We start from the raw sequence: 18121 nt of genomic DNA on the forward strand, positions 1-18121 counted from the left end.
CACTGCTAATTAAACTCTTTAAAATCCTGTAAAATTGTGCTCCTTGGGTAAAGAAACTAAGCCATTTGATCCAGTGAAATCATTGAGGTGAAAACAAGCCACTTTTTCCAAGAATATATTACTAAAGGTTTAGCCTTCATAGCAATTTTAATGCTCTTCCTCTGAAAAGAGCAACACTCCAAATAAATGAAACCTAAAGATTAACAATGTCCTTTTTGCCTTTTACTTTATGGCTTACTATCTTAAGGAGGTTAGAGAACCATCCCACATTATTAAGGAGTACCCCACTTGATCTATTTCAGTTATTTTGTTAACTTCTGATTTTACATTCAGTAGTTGGAAAAGAGAAAATCCTACCTGTTGCCTATTGTTTTAAAAATTCACACAAAACATTACAAGAGGCCCTGGAGGGAAGCAGTGGTGGGCATCACATGTAAACAGCTATCAATTCTGGGAAGAAAGAGAAGTAGAAAAACACCCAACACTGGGTTGTTCCTTTCTAGTCTAAATTGTAATGATCTATGTTGACAGTTATTACAATATCCCATAAAATACACATCATTTTATAATAAACAATGCAAGTAGTAAAACACAATTTAGAAAGAATGCTAGAGAAAGCCTTGGGAAAAAAATAGGAGAAAAAGAGCATACTTCCATAGCCAAGGGAAAGCTAAATAAAAAAAATTGCTTTTTTTCAGCCATCATGCTTTGTGCCACAAAAGTATCCATCTATGCTGTGCAACACTCTGCTGTTAGAGTGGAAACTTGCATGCTTGGCATATGGAATTAAAAGAATCAGGACTTAAATGGCTAAAAAACCAGAATATCAACGCAATAAATTAATAATGAATGATTAAGTCAGAAATTACACAATGTGACATATATCAAATTAATGAGGGCTATAGGGCAATGCAAGAGAGGAAATGGTGAATTCAAGACACTTCAAAAAATCTGAACATTAAAAAATGTTGTCCAAAATTGAACAAAAATATGCTGAGGAAAAATGTGATCAACAATGGCTTCAAACCCAACAGTGGGAGAAGAAGAAAGACTCAAATGGGAGTATCTATTTTGAACTTGGAAAAGCTAGAAATGAATGCTTACATTTCACGTTTTTGTTTATAAGCAACTGGACAATATGAAACACATAAAATGAAGAAGATTAGACAAAGCATTGACTACAAGATTTTGAGTATTCTCAGAAAAATAAATTTCATACATGAGACAAGTAAAAGATATCTGTAAAGAACAAATAAAGCCTGGGATGAACACTACAGACTGCAAAAGGAAACAAAGCAGCAAAGGAAATGGTCTGTTTGCCATCACTAACAGATGCAACAAGTTGATATGTTAGCTTCCAGGTAGGAAAGCACAATGGTGAACAGGACAGAGTAAGTGCCCACATGACCCAAAACCACTGTGGCTGTCACCAAACCTCAGTGTTATGTTTCACTGTTTATGCTTTAAACCAGTTCATCCAAAGACAGCAATAGAAGGCAGAATGTTCCCTTGGAGCACTTTTGCTTTGGCAGTTGGAAGAAAAAAACCTAAAATGATTGATCCAGAACTTGTAAATCAGCCAAAACAGAAGGGATGATTCCCTCAAGTCAGAAGTATATGCTTCTCATCAGCTTTTTTCTGAAGTGACCCTAGAGGATAAAAGTGTATACTGTCATCTATTTAATTTCTTGTTTTTCACAAGAAGATATAGAGGAGTCAACAATGTTAACAATATATTGTAAAGAATATGAAGTACTGAAAGCAGCTATGGCCAGTGGCGAGGCTTCAAGTCCACTCCACATAAAGTGATCTAGCATGGTTCTGGATTTGATCTCCTGTGCCACAGTTTTTCAGAAGATCAGTGATGATTTCTGCATGGCAACTTCAAAATGCTCCTTAAGAAAGAAAATATAAATGTAGGAGGGGTTAGACTACGATGATATTTAAGATACACCTGACTTTCAAAACTATTGGTACTACAATAATTTCTTTCCTCTGCAGAAAGTCTACAGCAGTTGTTCTGTGTGTGTTATAATTTTAAGAGGGCAAAATGCGAAAAACTGCAGATGCTTTGATTTTTGGAGATCTATAAACTTCATATTTCTTGTCAGAAATAATAGCACATATTGATTTACGTTTCCCTGACAGACCTGTGGCTACAGTGACTACTTGAAAAAGACACACAGCTGTCTTTTACACCCACTGAAATGCACAGCAAAAAGGACCAATATAAGATTACACCCATGTTTTAATTCTGGATCCTACCTGAATTCTTCAGACATTTGCATTTCTATCTTATGTAAAGTTGTAGCTGACACACCAAAATTAATGATATACTTCCACTGTTTTACCTTCTATCAAACTATGTTTCATAGATATGTATCACACATATCAAAACTAGCCAAACCCTCAACTCTCTCATTTATGCATCCTTTAGCACATACTGCTAAGGATAATCTAAAGATAAAAAAATAAATCAGTAAACATTAGAATGCTATATAATCATTACAAACAAAAAGGTCAATGCAGGAGAATTTCACCAGTACAGAACAGAGAATAACTCTGATATAAAACATAAGCAAAACAGAAAACTCTCAGAAAATGGAATTGGGGAAACTTTCTCCATACCAAAAAACCGACTTAATGAAACCAGTACACTATCAATAGCATGCACAAGACAAACTACAAAAGCCTGTGAAAAAAGCCACACAGGTTGAAGCTGCACAGATAACATGTTTTCTATCCTGTTACACATTAACCATGACCATTTTGCCAAGATAGCAATTTTTAAATCATGATGTCATCCACTGCTAATGAAAAGTTAGAAATTACAAACTTTCTTTGACAATGAAAAGGTTATGATGAAAGACATTGCAGAAAAAATTCCTTTTGACTCTCTTTGCTTTGTTAGAAGGCAGAAGAAATGCTCAATTGATGGCACCACACAGTCAAAATAATTTCAAATACAGGTAAGGACTGCCATGTAGACACCAGATGGCACACTCGTTCAGTACAGATCAAAGTGAGTATCTTAAATGGTATATATCGCTACTATTCAAAAAATATCTCTGAAACAATTATTACATTTTCCAGAAAAATGACAGTAGTAAAAAGGGAACTGTCAGATAAAAAGAAACAGCAGTAAATCAAAACATGATTATAAAAAGAAACAAGTCAACCATGAAGCTTAATTACACAGAATTACAATTTTTCTCTATATTTTTAGTTTCCATTGTCTTCACAACTTTTTTCCCCCTAGAAAATCAAAAATTTTGCAACATTCCTGCTGTCAAGCAAAACTATCACTGAGTCCATCAATTAACTTGTAACTATTGTTTCTTAGGCTTTAAAAAAGTAACAGAATTTGAGGAAGAGAAGGATTGACTTCTATCCTTTTTAACACTGATTTCCTCCAAAGCACACATTGAGAGAACTGAAACAGAAGCAGAAAGACAAAAAATGCCAGAAAGGCTCGGTTTTCAGGTGTTGCTAAAACAAGTGACTCTTTCCTGGAAAACTCAAGAGTATTTATTTACAGACGTGATAGATACACCGGTTACCTTTACTTACAGAGATACCAGTATTGACACCATTGGAATATCATTTGGAATATGTCCATTTCTCCATGCCTTTGCTGCATGAAAAACAAGTGATCTTTCATCTGCAGGTCTTTTTTTCTTCTTGCTTTCTTAAAAATCAAACCAACCAACTAAAACAATCCCAAAACTCCAAACAAAACAAAAAAAACCCCAAAATGTAAAACTCTGATACGCTCCATTTGCTTCAAGCATTATGGAAGAGCTAGATCTTACTTCACTCCATTCTGAATTTGATCTGAAGCCAAAAGAGTCCTATATTATCATGTATCCATGTATTTGGCAAGCTGAAATATTTATTTTATATATTTGTGACATTATGATGTCATATTCTCAGTTGAACTTTTCTATAAATTGAGGAAGAAAACAAAGTTATTTTACAATGTTCATTATTATGAAAACTTAAAGTTTCAGGAAGTTGACTGACTAGTGATTTTTTTTTCTAGAGCATTTATGTTCAATTGACAGCAACTAATCTTTAACTTGTGTATGTCAAAACCATAACACAGACTTTTTAGCGTTAAACAGAAAAATTACTGTGTGTTCCTCTGGATTACATACAACATAACTATAGAAAGAAGATTTTCAGGTTTCAAATAACAAAAACAAGTTTGGTATCAGAGCATCAGAATACTTAATTTACAGGCTTCAACAATTAAGTTTGCAAAATTTCATCTTGCAACACCGGGTAGAGATAGCTGCTTCTCAATAAAAAGGAATAAAAAAATGGAATTTCTGCAAAAACAAGTTCTGCAAAAAGCCCTAATATGTTCATTAAGAGTACCAGGATCTGACAGCATTTACTGGAAGATGAAATATTCAACAACACAAACACTACTTAACTTCAAAGGACACACCAGCATCCCTTCAACTCTTAGAGCACACAGCTAGACCCAGCAGCACAAAATTGCTTTAGAAGATGTTGTATGTATGTGACACAGAGGAACTGCATTATACTTCCAGACAACAGCATATATAGTAGGCAAAGCACAGTGTATGAAATTTTTTAAAATATACTTAAGATCATTTTTTCAAAAGGACATAAGGAAAACTCTTATTTTGAAAAAGTAAGACACCAGACTAACAAGACTATTTCAGCAATGACATGTCTGATAAAAAATAATCTGTGCATTTTTTTTTTATTCCAGGATAGCAAATGAAGTCGACAGATTTTTAAAAGCTATGTTTTTATAAACTCTGAAAATCTGAACATACATAGCTCAGCAGAGTAAAACCATTAATCTCTCGATTTACTGCCGAGAAATGCTATTTGCATCTCTTTAAAGTATTTTCCAAAGAAATAATCTATTCTATAATCTTTATGAAAAAAATAGTGAAAGAAATGGTACAGTTTAGAAAAGCAAATGTTAAAAAACATATTCAGATTTATTAGAAATATAAGGAAGGTGTTTATAGATTTCTATTAGTTATTTGCTAATCGTTAGCTACTAATTTCAATGAAATTAACTAGCAGCAGAAATAATGATTTGTGATGCTTATAAAGGTGTGAAATTGGAATTATAAAGATAACAGATTTTAAATAAAGCTAGTTTAAAAGGCTATGCAAAGAAATGCAAAGAATCTTAAAAAGGTCACTACATATGGCTTGAAATGTATAAATCATAAACAATTCAATGAATTCTCTCTGCAAATGCAGCCGTTATACAACAGAATTAAGTATAAAGACCTAACGTATTGTGTATTTACATTAATTTGTCATTTGTACAGACCTCACCTCAGAGTAAAAGTATGGTATATTTAAATTCACCCTTGTATATTCACTTACATGCTCTTAGGAAGCTTAAAATCAGAAAGGTCTTCTTGTAAACTTAAGTTATATTTTAATGTACAATATGATAGTTGCTGTCTCCAAAATAATTGAGTGCAAATTCTCTCTGATTTCCCATTTCTTTGAAACAGCTGCCCTACAATGCAGAAATGACATCAGCCTGCTACAGGATGAGGATGGTCACCTCACAAACAGAAACACAGACAAGACAGAGATATTTAATGCATTCTTTGTCTCTGTCTTCAACAACAGCAACAGGCTAAGGGGGTCCCAGTGCCTTGAGCTGGAAGACCATGGTTGTGAGCATGATAAATTCCCAGTCAACCCTGAGTTTGTGTGGGATTTACTGCTCCACCTGGATCTCTCCAAGTCTATGGGGCCTGATGGGATTCATCAGAGAATAATCAACTGCCTCAAGTCATTATAAAACCTCTTTTGATGATTTTTGAGTGGTCTTGGGAATCCAAGAGGTCCCGGTTGACTGGAAGCTAGCGAATGTCGCGGTTTTCAAGAAGGGCACAGAGGACCCCAGAAACTACAGACCTGTCAGTCTCACTTCAGTGACTGGTAAAATTATGAAGATTATTCTGGGAAATATTGAAAAGCTCTCAAAGGACAACAGTCATCAGTAAGAGCCATCATAGCTTCATGAGGTGAAAGTCCATCCTGCCAAACTTGATTTCCTTAGGTTATAGTGAATGGGGCGATACCAGACTGGCAACTTGTCACTGCAGCACTCCATATGAGGCCCACTTCTTCAGTGCCTTCATAAACCACTTGGACACAGGATGTGAAGATATACTATTGAGGTTTACCAATGATACTAAACTGGGAAGAGCTGCTGACTCCCTTAAAGGCAGAGGTCCTGCAGAGGGTCCTAAACGAGAGGGCTGGGCAATTGCCAACTATATCAAGCTTAACAAGGGTAAGTGCCAGAATCTGCACCTGGGATGGGGCAACCCTGGATGTACAGACAGACTGGGGAATGAGAGGCTGGAGAGCAGTGCCACAGAAAGGGACCTGGGGGTCCTGGTCAATGTCAGGATGAACATGAATCAGCAGTGCCCTGGCAGCCAGGAGGGCCAACCCTGTCCTGGGGGACATCAGCACAGCATCACCAGCCAGGCAAGGAGGGGATTGTCCCCTCTGCTCTGAGCTGGGGCAGCCTCACCTCGAGTGCTGGGGGAAGTTTTGGGTGCCACAATATAAAAAAGATATAAAGCTATTAAAGCTATCAGAAGGAGTTCAAAGGAAGACTACAAAGATGGCGAAATGCCTAGTGGAGAAGGTGTGCAAGGAGTGGCTTGCTCAGCCTGGAGGAGACTGAGCAGAGACCTCATTGCAGTCTCCAGCTTCCTCACATGGGGAAGGGAAGGGGCAAGCAGCGATCTCTTCTCTCTGGTGACCAGTGACAGGATGCCAGGAAATGGCCTGAAGTTGGGTCAGGGGAGGTTTAGGTTGGATATTAGGAAAAGGTTCTTCATCCAGAGGGTGGCTGGGTTCTGGCACAGGCTCCCCAGGAAAGTGGTCACAGCTCCAAGCCTGAGAGAGTTCCAGAAGGGTTTGCACAACGCTCTCAGGCACGTAGCATGGTTCTTGGAGCTGACCCATGCAGGGCCAGGAGTCAGACTTCAGTGATCCTTGCGGGCCCCTTCCAACTCAGAACACTCTGAATCTATGATTCTATATAAATACACTGTGAAGTATTTGAAAGTTAAGAGATAGAAATACTGTAGAGTGCTCACAGGGTTCTTTAAAAAGCATTAGGTTACAAAATACTGTTCTGGCACACAATTAACTGTACAAGGGAGAAGCACTGTCCTGACTCTGAATAACCTGCTTCAGTCCCGGTTCTCTCACACTTACAAATTACAGATGGAAACTGACTTTCCAATAATCATGTAGAAGTTGTGAACACTAGTGTGCTCCAATTGTCACAGGTCTCTGGCCAGATGATCTGGTTTTGGCTGGGATACAGTTAATTTTCTTAGTAGTAGCTGGTATAGTGCTGTGGTTTTTTGATTTAGTATGAGAATCACAGAATATTCTGAGTTGGAAGGGACCCACAAGGACCATCAAAGTCCAGCTGTTAAGTGAATGGCCCATACAGGGATCAAACCTGTAACCCTGGCATTATTAGCACCATGCTCTGACCAGCCAAACTACTCTGGTCTCAGTAAAGCTGATAGAATATACTGATAATACACAGATGTTGCTGTTATGCATTCCTCAAATCAAGGGCTTTTCAGTGTCCCATGCTCTGCTAGGGAGGAGCTGCACAAAAAGCTGGAAGAGAGAACAGCCATGACAGCCTGACTGAACTGAAAAAGGGATATTCTACACCACAGAACATCATGCTCAGTATATAAACTGGGGGAGTCACCCAGAATGGGGCCAATCAGTGGAGGGGGGAACAGTCAGTGACTAATGCTTCTCTTTTACAGAGAAACCCTGTTCTCAGGGCAGCAATAATGTTATCTTGCAAATCTGTATGTTGTACAAAAGCAGAGAACTGGAGAGAACTGAAAGAGAGACTGAAAATTCAAGTGGAGGAACAAAATCTTTCTTAGACTGGTAGCAGTAATTTTTCCACAGTGCAACACCATACAGTGACAACACAGTATGCCACTGAAAGTTAATTAATCTCTGTATTACATACTACAATGTGTGTATGTATGTATGTGTGTATTATGTAACACATGAAGCCCTAAATCACCAATGTAGCACCAGTTCAGCAGATCACAGTGTCACAGCATGACGGGAACACTTCAGAGCAATCAGACTTCTCTCCATTTTGCACAGAAGAACCTCGGGAGTTATTACATGGGCTTTAGAACAAACCAATCCTGTATCCACTTGGATTTCTGAACAATGCCTTATATTACTCCTTTTTGTATTACAGCTACAAATGTCTTTCCTGCAATAATTTTAGTTCTCTTTAGTCCCAGAATCATGATTCACCACAGTCTAAGAGCATCACATTAGATATAAAAAGAGAGAAGAGAAAGAACTCAAAAAATGGGAGACGAGATACAAAGGGTTCAGTAAGCAGAACACCAAGTAAGTCTTCTTTCTTTGTGAGTAACAGCATTACAACAGTAAGTACAACCTACCCACACAGCTGTAAGATTCTATAAGCTCTTATGAATAAGAAGGAAGGGTACTTTCCCTTCCTTCAATGACAAAAAGAAAGAAGAAGTTTCTCAAAATTTAATTTTGGATTACTCACACTCCTAATAGTCTGAGCTAAATCGATCAGTTTGGCTTGAGTCATTCTTACAAGTTCTGAGTCACAGACTGGGAAAGGGAAGCCATTAAGTAAATCAAAGCTGTGGCCCAAAATTAAACATTTAAGACTGGGTCAGGAAAATACTTGCTTAATCCTATCAGTGTACGTTTAGTAAGGTATCGGCTAGTATAATCATAAAATGTCTAGAAAGCTTTGTGCAGAAAGTAAAGTTGTGCTGCATGAGAGATGAGGTTTATCTAACTCTAACATGAGAGGTTTTAATAATTCCTGATATTTAGAAATACATTGGAGGATGAACCACTTATGTCTGAAGGGATAAGGGAACACTACTAATCCCGTAATCTGGACCTAAATGCCTTTTGATATTTTTATGTTCTTTTTATAGGTGGTGTGATGCATCACACATGAAAAGCCTTGTTTCTGAAGAATTAGGAGAGCAAAATTTAAGGAAAAGTGCACAGTGATTAATAAAAAAGAATTCCTTTTTTTTTTTCCTTTGAATTTCTTTTAAAGGAAGGAAAGATGCTAAATACTTCATCAGTACAGAAAGCAAGAGGTTTTGCTTGTCTTCTCAAAATTCTATCCACCACAAAAATTTAAGAAAACATGCATTGACTAGCAAGACTAGGAAGTCAAAAAAAACTGAAATAACAGTCTTGGGATGGTCACAAAATGTGCAGTCACTCAGCAGGTTGCCTGAAGATAAGAAAATTATTCCTGCAGATAAGGAAATTACTAATTATTTTACAGCTATATATATAAATCTACCCTAGCAAGTGTCCTTACTGCTACAGTGAAGAAGAGCTGTTAAGGCTAAGTTTAAGTGCAAACTGAATTTTTCCTTAAGCCTGTTCAGCTCTTCAGTTCAGTACCGTGTTTCCCAGCTTTCTATTTTAGCAAAACAGTATTTACCACAACTAATAGAACACTAAAAGGAGAAAATGGAATATATAACAAAAAAAGAACATCAATCTAATTTAAATCCCTCAATTTAAAATGTCCACAATGTAGGTTATCTGAAACATTATTATGAATATAAGCCTCAAGCACATCAACTCCACCATCATTTACCGTGTTTCTGATTGGAATTTTCTTCGGTTCTGTTGGCACATCCTGAGGAACAAATTTCACTGGCTCCTTAATTTGCCTCCTTGATCTTTTGGTCCCATCTGGTAAGGTTTCCATGGCAATATCAGCCTCCATATCACTGCTACCTGCCTGGTCACACTCCGAGCATTGCCTGCAAAGCGGAAGATTTTAAGACTGCAGTCACAAGAGCAGAAAAAGAAACATATTGAAGTGTTTGTGTTTAAGATAAACACAAAAGTCAAGAAATCAAATGGACATCTACAATGTACATTTTTAAGCAACCAAGCAAAACTCAAGTAAGATATTCTTATTTTCCTGACAGTACTTAACTTCGAAAACCAAGATTCTGAAAGTAGGAATTAATCTTCAAGAAAAATGCTCCCTATCTCATAACTTTCATTCTACCACATCTTCATTTTTAAAGCTGCCCACTGATCTCTAATCTATTAATTACTGTAGCCGCTGCTGCAGTTTAATTATAGAATTATACAGTGGTTTGGATTGGAAGATATCTTAAAAGATCATCTAGTTCCCACCCCCTGCCATGGGCAGGAGCACTCTCCACCAGACCAGACTGTTAATCTTTACAATGACATGCTGTTGAATTCATTCCAATGAGAACATGCTTTAGTGGCAGGGATTTGGAGGACATGTTTATTATGAAAATAAAATGTAATATGTATTTCCTAAGGGAGTGGGTTTTAGATCTGAATAGTTGGGAGAAAATTACAAACACAAAAGCTAGGGACATATATTAACAAACTTTAAACACTAAACTGAAAAAAAAAAAAAAAGCTTGAGTTTCTGAAAAAAGTACAAAATCACCATCAAAACTTCAAAAATTAAGAGATGTTTAAGTAATTCCATTAAACAAGTTCCATAACAGAAGTAACAAGATAAGAATTCATCAGGATTTGTTTTTATTTGCAAAAAATCATCTTATGCAAAGTCATAAATGCAGATATTCACTAAAAGCATGTTAATGAAAACATAAAAATTATGCTCACTGCAAGACCCAGTTTTAATTACTTCTCACACTACACTTTCAATTCAAAAAACTACAAGTCCATTCAAATAAAGTCCAATTCACCCCTGTCCTCCTATTAAACATTTTTTTAGTAATTCCAACCAACCAACAAAAAATCAACATAATATTCTGCTTAGCAGAATAGTTAGCATAAACAAGGAAAAGCACACTGAAATTATCTAAATGATAGAGCAAATTGGCTTTGGAAGGAGACAAAATAAAAACCCCATGTATTTAACTATTTTGAGTTAGATTTTAATACATGTTTATGACAAGAAGGCTTATCCATGCTGTATAAACAAAAGCACAAAGTCAGATACACATTTTGTGTTTGAGTCTATTTGCCCCAATTTACACATTCAACAGAAATAGTTCTACTTCTCTGAACTTCTGTGAGAGCTAACTATCAAGTCCTTCAACTTTTCACCATATTTTCTAATTCTTTTACAGTAATCCAAGCAGTGTAATTTCAGATCTCTCCTAGCTATACCAAAAGACACCAGGAGTCATCATGGTTTGCTACACAGAACAGTGGCTACCAAGTCAGATGAGAGGAAATTTCGTCATGGATTGGGTAACGGATCAGTCTAACCCTAACTCAAGACCTTCCTCCTTTACATATACCTAAATTGTACATAATTGTGGCTACATTATAATGTTACAAAGATTCATCACCTCTTATCTCAAAAGCACTTAAGACAGGGTAAATAGGACACATGAAAGTACTTGGAATACTTGGTCTAGAAAAGCAGAAGAACAGGGTAGATTGCAGGAAAGATAACAGTTTCTCCCCTCTCTCATCTAAGAATGGGAGTTTTTATGAACAGCCAAAGCACAGATCAGTTTATATACTTTTAACAGTTCTGGGCCAGCATAGAAGAGTATAGTCCTACATTCTTCCCCTTTGTCCTGGTAACAGAGGAAAAGGGGGATGGAGTTTCCAGCACTGTTTAATTCCATACAACACACATTATCACTGGGGGCGTGGGTTCAGCAGGAAAAGCCAAGCACCAGGAACTGAACATTTGCCATCTTGCTTGAACCTCTTCAGAGAGAAGGTGCTGGGATCAGCTGGCTCCAGCCTCCTCTCCACCACTGCTGGTCCCCTCCTCTATTCCAAACCCCCTCCTGAGCTGGTGCAGTGGAAGCAGCCGGACAGAGCCCAAAACCCCGGCCAGAGCTGGTGGTGTGGTGCCAGCATCAGTCACATGGGACAGAGTTGGGGAAACGCCGCCAAACACAGCCCAGCACAGCGGTCTGGGAAAAACAGCAGGAAGCACAGTGCCTGTGATCTGGCTTACAGAGCTTCAGCCTAGCTCTTTGCTCATTTCTTCACACTGGGGGGGCAGGGGAAGCTACAAGGGCTCTCCTCAGCTTAAAGCCTTTGTCTAGCAGCACTGTTTTTGGGAAAGTTTTGTTTGCTCCCAGACGTGAATACCCTTTTGTGGGTAAAACACTCTCTCTCTCTCTCTCTCTTTTGTTATCAATACTGCTATGGTTATTGTGATTTTAGTAATCTCTTCCCATTTCTCCATTATCAGAAGGGGTGAGGGAAAAGGGAGTAGCTTACTTGGGAGTTTTGTAGTCTGTGCTTGAAAAAATAAGCAACACTTCTATTTACAAGCCTCAGTTTGCTACATGCACAGTCTTTGTTAACACCTCTAGGCCTTAAGATACTAGAAGAAAAATATAAGGTACAATAGCTTTCACAATGCTACTTTTTACAGTTACATATTTACATAAATTTGTGTGAATAAACACATGCAAATATGTATTTGCATGCACAAAAGTAAATAAAGGCACACAGACCAAACTATTATTTTAAGAGTTTATGGAGAAAGGCACTTCATTGATGAAGGAGAGAGAATCTTTAAGTAACAACATTCCCTCAAAATCCTGCATGTCTGCTTAGCTATAAGTCACTTATTTATTTTTTTAAGATGCATTGTTCTTAAAGCTGTCCAGCCCAAAGGTTTAAGGTCAATTTCTATTTAGTAAGCATCAGAGAGCACAGCCCTCCATAACACTGCAGCATCAAGTCCTGTCATTAACTTACATACTGGAAAGCACAATGGAAATTATTATGATCTGTTTATGCAGATGTAAGCAATATCTATGAAAATGTTCAAAAATTCTATGAGAAGTTCCTACAAAGCATTTATTTTCCCCATTATTATGGAAAAAAAATGTGCTATGTATAAATTACAGAAATTGCTTCCATAACTTATGAGCTGCACTAAAAATGACACTTTTATAAGAGAAATAAATAGTTGTAGGGTTTTACAACAATATCTGGTATTGGGAATCCAGTTTCTTCGGTCTACCACCCTGTACATACGATTTAAATAATTCCTGTTACTTCTCTGTTATTACAAGGGAAAGATACCATTTTTCTGCTACCTATGTTCAGACAGTTCTACAGAAAATACTCAGGCAGATCACTGAAGTGCTGAAGTCTCACTATTATCCTATTTAAATATATATATGAAGCATTTTAACTTTTATGTTACTGAGGAAGACATGAAACATCTCAACCAAAAGATGAGGTACTGCATGCAAGTTCCTAAAATTTCTGGTTTTATGAACAAGCTTGCTCTGAAACAGGTTGTGCAAGTGTAAAAGCAATCAAAATTGGAAAAAACCTAGAGCTAGAAAAGAAAAGCAAAATCATACTATGATGGGGGTGGGGGGTGTTGTGTGAATCACATAACAGAACTTCACAAATATATCAGAGGTAAAGGGGGAAAGGAGTTATAAACATGAACTTACAAACAACTTCTTGATTTATTGGAATAGACTCTACTATCACAGTCAACCATTTCTGACCATCCCTATTACAAAACAGACAAACTTCAAACAAAGCAGTTTGGCTGTTAGCTCCCATAGTGGCACAGAAAAGCTATTACAGACTATTACACTCCCCTGACTTGGAAACAAATCTCTTTTCAGCTCTTCTTATTGTTTATTTCAACACAGTTCTTGAATTTAAAGTACTCTTCCCATTCTGCTGTTTAATCCCAATACAGTCATAGAAAACAGCCATATGACTTCTTTTTGGCTACGCCACAGTCATGCTCACTTAATTTCAGCTCTTCAAGGACAAGCAGTGAACACAGAACCTGTCACAGCAGGTCACCTTTAGAGCTACTGCAACAATTTCAACTACCTCTAAATTAGCAAGCATTGCTATGCAGCATAAACAAAATAACAGGAGAAATGGTGCCAAGGAGTCAACTTTCAGTACACAGGTTTTGTTTTGCTTGTTTTGCTAGTCTAGACTTGCCTAATCTAGACCCACAGAGAAAATCAGTAGCAGGCTGTAATATGCCTACTTGAAAAATGTGTCTACTGCTAAAATTACTGGAAGTTTTTGTTCCATCAAGAAATCTCAGTGCTGATTTGAAATCTCTTAATCATACAGAAAGTCTCTGATTAAGCACTAACAACCTACAGAAAAAAAAAGAAATTGTGTGATTTTGTTGTGTTTTCAATGTTACTTGATACAAGAATCAGAGAGAAACTTCCCATCTCACAACTTGTCAACTCACTAGCAGTGAGGTGGAAAAGAGCATATTCAAATTACTTAGCAAATGCCGCTACAGTGCTTCCAGAAAACAGTTCTGTCCAGTTTAAAAAGGAAAACTGCACAGTTACTTACAGTGAGGCTTGTTTTCAATAAGGAAGACACAGGTCTCACACACATGCTCTCTGACAAATCACCTCTCACAACATTTACAAAGAATTAAGCCACTTTGAACTCAAGAAACATGGACCAAGCTTCAAGACGACACCCATGCTCTGTAAATTACACATGTAAATCCTGTACTGGGAGTGGAAAAAACCCAGGGCTGCTTTTATTCTGGAGATAAAAGACAGTATATACAAACCAAATACAGTTGTCAAAAAGCTTCTAAGAGCACCTTATAGAGTGTAAAGTTACAGAGTATAACAAAAAAAGGAAATTTGCCATTTGCAACCACCCAAACCCTTCAATTAGGGCAAGTGACAAATACATTAAAATGTATATGTCATATTCCACTCAGGTTTATATAAGTTAATAAATTCATATCATTATCCAGTGACTCGGGATGAAAAAATATTTGAAGTGCTGGATCAGTACTGGATGAATGAGGTCAGGAATATGAATGAATTTCAAGATACTGCTTTAGTATGGGACTACTGGAACTCTACAGCTCATTCTGTCCTGTGACCAATATTCCCCATAGCAGTCACCACTAAAATAACTTGGCCTTCTAGAACAAAAATAAAAACAACCAAGCTTACTACAACCATCAGTCCTTGTTTTGTCCATCTCAGCCCACAGTATTTCATATGCTACCAGCAGTTATCACTGTTTTTCAGCAATGTCATTCCAATAGAAGAAGCTAATCCTTGTTGGTAGCTTCCAAGCATTTTCTTAATGAAAATGTCAATATTTTATAATTAGATTTTGATTCATTACACTGCCTGCTAACACTTGTGCACCTTAGTACCAGTTAAGATCATTCTCTACAAGGAAAATACGTCCAGAATGGCCAGAAGCATAAAAGCACAGAAGTTGTCAGCAAGAATGATAAGACTTAGTATTATATTAACATGTTAATCAAAATAATATGCAATGGTTTAATCAATTGTATTTCTTTAATGAAAATGGCTGATTTTTAAGTGTAGATAAACCACAGCATTTCATTGTATGGTTTAAACTTCTGATCTAGGAGTTGGACTTGATTCTTCAAACTCAGGATATTCTATGATTCTACTTTGAAAGCACAGCATCAAAACAGGCATAAATTAATGCTGTAATGTAATGTTACATAAAATAGTTCCTATGCTCATCATCTCAAATCCATCTGAAATGAGGACAGGCTTTGAACCTAGTATGGCTCAAACTGATGTGTAAGATGTTATAACTGTTACCTTGAAGAAAACTGTCAGGCCTCCAAACAAGGAAAATTCTTAAGTGTTTTAAACCAGTTAAAACTAGTAAGCTGTGAAACACTGGTGCTCACCAGGTCTAAATTCTTACTATGATTTCACTAAGACTAAAACTGTAACTCATTTTAAATTTTAGAAACACAGATAATGAAATATAATTTGTGCTTTGTTCAACAAATTAGCTTTTAAATACATAATATATTTCATTTTTTCTCTCACTATTAACATATAATACTGGATTTAATGGAACTATTTCAAAACCCTTTTTGGTAAACTGTAATTTAAACTATTACATGCTGAGAATGAAATGGACAAAAAGTATAACTACAAATTAGTCTACATAGCATCACACACATAATCTGAATCACCTGACATCCGCAAACACAATATAAAAGATGAAGTTTATGGAATAAGCTCATGTTAAAGTACTCATTGTTTAAACAAACGTATATTGGTAAAGCCATGACTGTAATCATAAAAACTTTTGCAAAGGCTCAATTTAGCTACTCTGAATAAATTATTAGCAATGATAAAGGAACAGAAAGAAAAAAAAAAACCCAAGAAAAATTTATAATTGTTTCTTGATTACAATTTAAAAAATAACTAAATTCAAGTGGTTTTTAACCACTCAAAGTCTTTCACCCTGCCTAGTGTTTCAAGGAATTTCCCACTACACCAATTTTCTTTTATTTTTCTGCTATGTTCCTATTGCATCCTGTACAAATATCTGAAAAGTACATGGCCCCCATCAAAAAAAATGCACTTTTCTTCATATCTTAATCAAAAGATAAAAAATGTATTCAAAACAGCAGGGGAAGAAACCTGCTGAACTCATACTTGGATTAAGGGTCTTTTCTATATGCTCTCTGCTGATCCTGGAAAGAATACATAAAGGAATGTTCAATGATGAAAAGAATGCAATCAATGCAGCTCAATTTGTCTGCTATCATCTCACACTCCAGAATACGCCTGAGCTAATTAGAAGTAAAAGCCAAGTTTGTGATCTGAGATATAACTGAAGCATGAAAATCACAACAAAGCTAAGTTACAGCTTTGAAATGGAAGAGCTTTACTACCTAACCTGACCTATCCTGCCTTTAACACCTACTGAGAATTAGTCTTACATCTTTTGGACTGATAGCTTTTAGTGAACCTTTTCAACTTTGTTAAAAAGCAGAACAAAAAATCAAATCTCCTGTGTAAATGAAGACGTTACCTAAAAATTAAACAAACAAACAAACAAACAAAAACAAAAAAAAAAACAAAAAAAAAACCAAAATAACCCAGCGCTTCCACATAAAATAACTACTTGGCAAATTTCACCAAAGAGATCAAAAGTCTAACAACACACTATATAAAATAATTAAAGGGAAATTATGTTCAGGAAAGTATTAGTGATGTTGAAAACCTTTTTGAGATTTTAATATTTTACATGAAATCTCTAACAATTTACTAAGCAAATTTACTGAGGTAAAATCCATGTTTTGTCACATTAAGATATAAAAAAGAGAGGCCTCCCATTTCATGTACTGGCCATCTTGTTCTGCAAGCAATCTTCAAAACTAGCCAAAAAGATGGCTGAACTAAATGTTTTATACAAGTTCTTTAATAAAAAAAATTAGATACATATTAAGAAAATCAGTTTCACTGTATTTTTAGAAGCAAAATTTTTACTATTCTCATTTGTTACCTTAACATTTAGACAACGTGATGAATGACTCCTCAAGATGCTGTGCTCTAACTTCTTGCCAGCTACAAACTGTTTCTGAATTCTAAAACATTTCAGAGCTGTTTAAACACGCAGACTGCTCACGCTACAGAGCAGAGCAAGCTAATTTTGTAACAGTTTGGAAATCAGAATCTCTGCCACCTTATCCATTGTACAACTTAGCTTTTGTTCTGCTCCACAAGCATGAAAGAACTTTAATTCATGGAAATGTAACTGCAATAACTACAGTTATGAACATACTTCTGCCATTGTACATTTGAGTCACAAGGCAGCACTAAACCTAACCTTCCCTCACTGCAATAAACAGAGCTACTACTTACAAGTTTATTTAAAAATATTACAAGTATTTGCCAAAAGATCTGAACAGAGAGTTGCTTATCTGAGTCCTAACATAAACAGAAAACCAAGTTTTTCATTTCCCAATAGTATTAGCCTATAATTTCCTACTGTTATTATACTGCAGCAATAACAATCACAGATGAATTCAAAACCCAAGAAAATTACAGCTATAACCTATTTTTACGCAGTGGCTAATAATGAGAAAATCTTTATAACTTCTTTTTTTTAACCTTGAAACATCACTGCTAATAACCTGAAAATAAAAAAAAACTGTTCAAAGTGCATTAAAGCAATGTCTAATCCACTCATAATTTGCAAGTCTGTTCACATTTACATCCTACTTTAAGGATACAACACATTAACTGTG

At 36.2% G+C, this 18121-nt stretch overlaps 1 protein-coding gene across 1 annotated transcript in view; it reads right to left on the reverse strand.

Annotated features, from left to right (window-relative positions):
- Positions 1-18121, reverse strand: part of PHF14 (PHD finger protein 14) — a 161587-nt gene that overhangs the window by 98176 nt on the left and 45290 nt on the right. The window contains exon 14 of the mRNA XM_086855937.1: positions 9707-9875. Within this exon, the coding sequence (XP_086712063.1) occupies positions 9707-9875 (169 nt within the window). The remainder of the gene's footprint in view (positions 1-9706; positions 9876-18121) is intronic.

This window comes from Cyanistes caeruleus, chromosome 1 (genome assembly GCF_971803275.1).
Source record: "Cyanistes caeruleus chromosome 1, bCyaCae1.hap1.1, whole genome shotgun sequence".
In the NCBI taxonomy this organism is placed as follows: domain Eukaryota; kingdom Metazoa; phylum Chordata; class Aves; order Passeriformes; family Paridae; genus Cyanistes; species Cyanistes caeruleus.